General features: G+C 37.4%; 1 protein-coding gene and 1 long non-coding RNA gene across 2 annotated transcripts; both read right to left on the bottom strand.

Annotated features, from left to right (window-relative positions):
• Positions 1 to 407: 407 nt before the first annotated feature.
• Positions 408 to 1,656, bottom strand: LOC120398209. Its single transcript, XR_005594247.1, has 2 exons — positions 1,561 to 1,656; positions 408 to 884 (listed from the first exon to the last, which is right to left on the bottom strand). It is a non-coding gene; the product is annotated as an uncharacterized LOC120398209 (long non-coding RNA).
• Positions 1,657 to 2,400: 744 nt separating this feature from the next.
• On the bottom strand, positions 2,401 to 6,565 carry LOC120387388 (coiled-coil domain-containing protein 70-like). The gene is made up of 3 exons (XM_039508082.1): positions 6,481 to 6,565; positions 5,057 to 5,359; positions 2,401 to 3,409 (listed from the first exon to the last, which is right to left on the bottom strand). Exon 3 carries the CDS (start codon positions 3,302 to 3,304, stop codon positions 2,660 to 2,662), a length of 645 nt encoding a protein of 214 aa, XP_039364016.1. The 5' UTR covers positions 3,305 to 3,409; positions 5,057 to 5,359; positions 6,481 to 6,565; the 3' UTR covers positions 2,401 to 2,659.
• Positions 6,566 to 6,796: the final 231 nt, after the last annotated feature.

The following is a 6,796-nucleotide window of genomic DNA, read 5'->3' as shown; positions in this document are numbered from 1 at the left end:
TGAACAATCTACCCAGCCTTCCCTTCAGAGGTATCTGGCAGACAGCAGATTTGTAAAAGGATCAATTCTGCTGACAATTAATTTAACAGCAGTTTTGTAAGTGGGTATAACTGGATTTTCAACAAAGTCCCTTGACCAGTGTGTCTGTTTGCAAGCAGATGCTATGCTTGGGTGTTTGGCAGTGCTTGACTTGGGGGCTGTTAGTTGGCAAGTGTCAGATATCTCAAATAAATATTCACTTTTCCACCTAATTTTAGCTCAGTCCTTTCTGGTCAGATACACAATTTCTGATATCACCAGGGGGTCAGTAGGTTTTCTGGAGCCCTCCTTTCTCTTTACCTAAGGAAGCTAGTGCTCTGCTTGAATTCTGCCATGATATAAACTAGCATAATAATTTTAAACAGATAGGGTGTTGAATTGATTTATTATGAACTGCGGAATGTGGAATAGAGATCTCTGCAGGTGCTATCCCAGCATATTTTCTCTGTGACTTTAACAATACAAGCATGTAAATCTGGATTGCTCATCTTCAGCTTTGAAAGTTTCCCTGATTTTAGAAGTACACACTAAGCATTCCAATCTCTGCTTTTCATCCTTGGAGATCTTGGGATCGCAAAGAGCTTTTAATGTTGAGTGCTCTACTTACTTCCAGTTACCTTTTTCATCTAAGTAAATTCACAAGATTTCACACTTTTTCTCTATCACTTTAAAAGTCCAGTTAGGTGAGATGGGTGGCATGTGACAATAATTGAGCATCTCAAAAAAAAAAAGATGCTATTTTCTAATATTGATCAATGCACTTAATTAGAATAAGAAAAAAAACAGTATTTTCCATAGAGCCAGTCAGTTTCTCTTTCTCTTCTTCCCTCCTGCCTAGTTTCCTCCTACAGATTTAAAGAAACATTACAGATCTCATTATAATGAGAGCTTAATGTGAGCTTGGAAGCATAAGGTGCTCAGTACCCACTAAGAGATCCTCAGTCTCTGGCAGGACCAGCCCTTTCTATCAGCAATACATTTTGTTCAATATACAGCTCTTAGTAGATATTAGGCTGAAGCTTCATCATCACCACTAGTGCCACAATGGTATTTAATTTTTCACAAGAAATAAACAGCCTGCTTTAAATACTTTTAAATGCTGTTAATCATACTTGAAGTCCCTAATTACACATGATAATTTACTAATGTTTTAAACATAATGTATTTATGGAAGATAATTAATTTCTCTGCATGTAAGTAAATTTAATCTTATTAATATTATAAAGACAAATTAGAATGCCATATTTCTTCATTATTTAAACACATAACCTCAGAATGGAAATAACCCCTCAAGAAATTACAAACCAAATGTTTTCTAAATAGAAAACCATCATCATTGGTATACTGTCTTGCAGGGTTATTATCATGCTCTCTCATCCTGATTAAGTGTGACTATTAATTCTGAAAAGGCTAGTTGCTGATCCCTGTGTTTTGAGTAACCCTAGCTCACTGCCATTTTTTCTCCATTCCACTCTCTGTTTTCATTTAAAAACTAATGACGATGTTGATGATAGAACCAACCTGTTGCCACTTCACAGTCTTTGAGAAGAGGACTTTCACCTCATTTCCTCATCTTACTTATGTATTTATTTTTCGTCTCTCCCCGTGGGATATCAACTGTAAAGTAATGAAATGGATGGTGTCATTGTGCTATGATACAGTGTCATTAACATGTTTGACTGCAAATTCCCATGACTCTGCACCACTGTTCCATTTCTATGCAAACAATAATGGATAGGCACTGGGACCATTGTGAAAACCGGGGACACAACTTGTAGGATAACACATTGGCTGGAAGTTAACACAAGTCACTATCTTTATCTTCCTGTGTTTCACATTATCACTTGTAGCCTGTGCTCTATGCCCTGAGGAAAGGAATTTGGAAATTTTAAAAGGGATATAAAACCTTATGCTTCAGGGGATAAACTAAACCTAACTGTGGAAGTTATGAAGAAATTTCCCCTATGGGCAAGTTATTCCGCTGCTGTCCATTGTAGGTTTCTTACTCTTCCTATAAAGTATCTGGTATTGACTCTTCTCAGAAACAGATTACTGTATAAAATTACTCTAGATTGGAAGAATGGAAAGATGGCAGAGAGTCACCTGTGCTGTTCCTTTACTCTCAGAATTCACAAAATCAAAATTAACTTTCCATGAGCATTTACCAACTTTTCACTCAAAATCACTTTTTTGGCCAACAGTGCTAGAGTATATTTGTGGAAAGCAAATATCAAATAAGGATGTAAGCCTGCTAAAAGCACATTCACCTAAATATTCATATTGTATTCATCCAATTGTAAATAAAATTGAGCCAATTCAATGATATCAATTTTATAAATAAAGCAGGAGTCTGATGCTGCACATTGTGCACCTCCAGTAGGACTTTATTAATTTCTGGGATCAAGAATGTAGATACCCAACTTATTTCAGCACATGTGAACTTTCTAGGTCTTGGCACTGAGCCCAACAGGCTTATCTACATCCAGTTCATCTCCCTTTGTCCATGTTGTTCTTCTTGTCCGCAAACTGGACCATGATCTAATTACAGTTTCAGGTTATTGTCCTCCTGCATAAAGTTCTTCTTTTCTCCTGCTGGAGAGCCTTATCTTCCTAGATGGCCTTATTCCTCTCCATGAAGGATCTTGTTCCATTCTTGGAGGGCTTTGTTCTCCTCATCAAGGGCTTTCTTCTCCTTTTGAAGGGCCTTGTTCTCTTCATGGAGGGCCCTGTTCTCCTCACAAAGGGCAATTTTTTCCTCCTGGAGGGCTTTCCCCTGATTCTGAAGGGCCTTTTCCTCTTCCTGAAGGGCTATCTCATCCTTCTGGAGAGCCTTAATCTGTGCTTGGAAGGCCTTGTTCTCTTCCCATAGGGCCACAGTCTCTTCCTGAAGTGCTTTTTCCTCCATTTCGAAGGCTATTTCCTGTTCTTGGAGAGCCTTGATTTCTTCCCAAAGGGCGTTGTTCTGTTTTCGGAGGGCCTTTTCCTGCTTCTCAAGAACCTTTTTCTCTTCAAAGTAATCCATTTTCCTCTCCTGGAGGATCTTGTTGTCCTCAGAAAGGGCTTGGTTCTCTGCTCGAAGGGCTTGATTATCTTTGTGGAAGACCTTGTTCTCCACACGGAAAGCCTTGTTCTCTTCCCGGAGGACATGATTCTCCTCTTGAAGCAACTGGTTCTCCTTCCAGAGAGCTTGATTAAGCTGCATCTGGTGGGAGGAAGGGTGCAGCAGAGGGAAACAGCTGCTCGTGCCATCATTGAGTTCAAGCATTTTGTCACTTAGCTATACCCTCCAAAGGGTGGGCTGTAGTCTGAACTTTGTTTAGCTTGTTTTATCATCAGATTGAAAATGGAGGTGAAGTCTCAGTAAGCATCTCTGAAGAAGAAGGTCATGAAACACAGAATTAAACATGTAGCATTTAGTTATGGAGTCCAAAGCACAGTAATGGTAAACCTGATTTTCATACCTGACAAATATGGTATATTCTCTTTCAGTAAACGTATATGAGTAAAATTATTTTAGGAGAATAAATTAATTATCTGTTTATTGGGAGTGGGGGAGCTACCACTGTTTGTATAGTGTTTTGATCATTTAAGACCAGATTTTCCTCTGTGACACCAATGTAAGTCCAGAGTAATTCCCCTGAAGTAACAGATTTACACAGATCTAGCTTTAATTTCTGAAATTTGAAGAAACTGACTTTGAATTAAGCTCATCTTTGTTTTTTTTATGCACAAGTTCATATTCCAGTTTTTGAATGACATATAAACCTTTGTGTATTAGAACAACAATTATACAATACCGAAGTAAATAAACTTCATGTCCTATTGCATAAATAAGTTCTGCATTGTGCCTTTAAAATACCATTGTTTGTAACTCACTAATAAATGGCATTGTCATTAAGCAATCACAACACAGACTTTCAAATACATTAAGTTATTAACTTTCCTAATTAAAAGATATGATGTCTGATTCTTATTTCACTTTAGTTTAAAATTGATATAAGTCTCCTGAGTTAAACACAGTCATTTTCAGTTCACTCCAGTGTATGTAAAATAAAACTCAGGCCACATTTTAGACACTAGTGATAAACATATGACACCAATAACAGTGCTTAATTTGTGCCGTGGCTTGCCAGAGCTGAGTCCCAGCACCTCTCTTCTTGGCAGTTCATAGCCCTGGCCCCTCTAGGCTTGCTGCATTAGTTATGAATGTATAAAAAAAAATAGCTTGAGCCCCAGCACCAGCTCTGGCTCCTCCTTCATTATAAATTAAGTGCTTAGATTAATTTCAGTTTTGTCCATTTGAAAAATCCAAAATTTTAAGAAACTTGTTTTATTACTGAATTTCTTGTGATTGCCATTTCAATTAAACACAGAAACTCAAGAGAATCAAAGGAAATGCGTATCTAATCTCTGCCAGAGATTAGCCTGTGGTGCTTGGAATGGAATCCAAATGTCCTCACATATCAAGGCTATTCTGACTGAGATATTTGGTTCAGGACACCTAATCTCTACCCATGTGACAGGTAGGGTCCACAATGTAGTCTCAAAAGGACAGAAGGCAGAGCTGTTTCCATCAATGTCCCAGAACTGCGGCATGTTCTCCCTAGATTTATACCACAGTATAGTCTTTCAAGTGAGATTCAAGACGTTTTTGTTTCCATACTAGCTGTATTTTTTTAAAGAGTTACATATGTTTTGTTTCACATATGTTTGCTTATATGTGTCTTATGCATTTCCTGTTCCTTTTCCCTGGTTACCATGTTGCTTTTTTCTTGATATTACTGTACTTATTTATTATATCATGTTGCCTTTTGGGTATGGGACACCTCACAAATAAATATGTATTAACTAATACATTCCAATTATTATTATTTAATTTGTGAAGGTACCACCAAAAACATAAAATAACAGATTCACAGCTGGTAAATTAAATTAGTGGAGCCACACCAGCAGTTCACACCAGCTGAATATCTGGCCCAAAATTTATAACAAATTTTAGACAGCATACATTACTTACCAATGTACTGTTCTTGATTCAGCTGCCATCTGATGTCATCTGGTGACAAGCACTCAAACAGTAATGATGGGTTATCGATAGTGGTGTCATTTCATAATGGATAACATTAGTGACACAATAATAAGTGACCCTGGTAATCACTGACATTGGTGGCCTTTAGGGTGGGGATGAAAATGTGTAGAGGTCAGGAATCTGAAGTAGGAAGCCACATTGCTTGTATTTTTCAGCCATTCTTCACGTTTATTTCTTCATTATATTGACCTTAAATGTTTTGGCTGACTGGCTGCCTGTGTGGCTGCAGAGCTGAAATATAGAGTGATATGACAACAGTTCCTTCAAAGACCCAGAAGATGGGATTTTTCTCTATCATTCCATAGTATCCATTGTTTCCTATGGAGTTATTCCAGATTTATACCAGTGTAACAAAGAAAATAATTTAGTTCTATATAGACCTTTATACTTTAATTATTAGGCTAGTATTAATATTTTCAAGTTTACAGATGTGAACAAAATAAAGCAAATACTTATGTTAAACTGGTATTGAATAATAAAAGATGTGGTAGTAGTGTACTTGCCATCTTCACTGTTCATACCTATAACCTCCTCGCCTTTCACGATCACCACGTGCACCCTCCCAGCATTCCATGATAATAATTCTTGTCCTATTTACATACCAGTATGAACTTTTAGTAATTCCACTTCTTTAATGGAGCTCTATCAGATTCACACTAGTATTAACTGACAGCAGAATCCAGCCCATTGCCTGCAAACTTTTGGTGGCAAATGAACATTATACAGCAACTGCAGAATAAATCAGTTCCTAATATCTGTCATCTGACTGAGGCAATTAGTATTTTTTCAGACACAATGCCTTTACTGGGAATATATATCTCTTGATATAGATATAGATCCACAGCAAATCATCATGACTGAAAAAATACTGATATCTGTATATATTTATATATCTATATCTATATTTATCTCTCTCTATATAAAGAGGGGTGTATGACACTTTCAAGTCCAATGAGTTTAAAATGAGATTAGGGATTCTGTTTTGAATCAGCAACATACACATCACATCATCTCTTTGTGCTGTCGCTCAGCTCCATTCTTCATATTACCAGGTAGGGGACTGAAATATGTCACATAAAATGACAAATAATCCCTGGAAATTGATATACACCATGCTCATTGAAGTTTTCAAGGATGATCGGCTCTATGAATCCTTAAATCCCCTGTCTGATCATGCAAAGGAAACAGGTAGGCAGAGCATATGGGCAATGTTCAAATCCAAAATATCAAACAAGCTGAACTTTAGGGTTCACTTCTCTCCTCCCACCCCTTCCCTTTGCTTTCTTTCTCTAACTGATCAGGCATAACTTAATATTTCCATCATTATCTGTAAAATAAGTCTGAATATTTACAGCCCAACTGATTTGCTGCTTCTTCTCTCTGCTATTCGCTTCTTTATTGCAGATGCATCTCCCACAGCAAACCTATATTCTGAAGGTAAATAAGTACCAAACAATGAACAGTTCTAAATATTCCATTTAAGAATGTCTGGCTTAAAGAAACACATATCTATTTTGAAATGCAGCCCCCCTCCTTCCCTAACCCCAGAGCATCTACATCAGGAAGATGCTGGCTGCTTCCATGTGTGACAAAAGAAAAAAATGTCTGTGCGCCAGAATCTTTTTTCCAGGAGACAATGAGAGGAGGATTAGTCTGACCTTGGAAAGG

The sequence above is a fragment of the Mauremys reevesii genome, linkage group 1, assembly GCF_016161935.1.
Source record: "Mauremys reevesii isolate NIE-2019 linkage group 1, ASM1616193v1, whole genome shotgun sequence".
Classification (NCBI taxonomy): Eukaryota; Metazoa; Chordata; order Testudines; family Geoemydidae; genus Mauremys; species Mauremys reevesii.
Note: the sequence above shows the minus strand (reverse complement) of the source record. Positions and strands in the feature narration are given on the sequence as shown.

Coding starts and splice junctions, on each gene's coding strand:
- LOC120387388 (XM_039508082.1), bottom strand. CDS start 3,304: ATGCTTGAACTCAATGATGGCACGAGCAGCTGTTTCCCTCTGCTGCAC.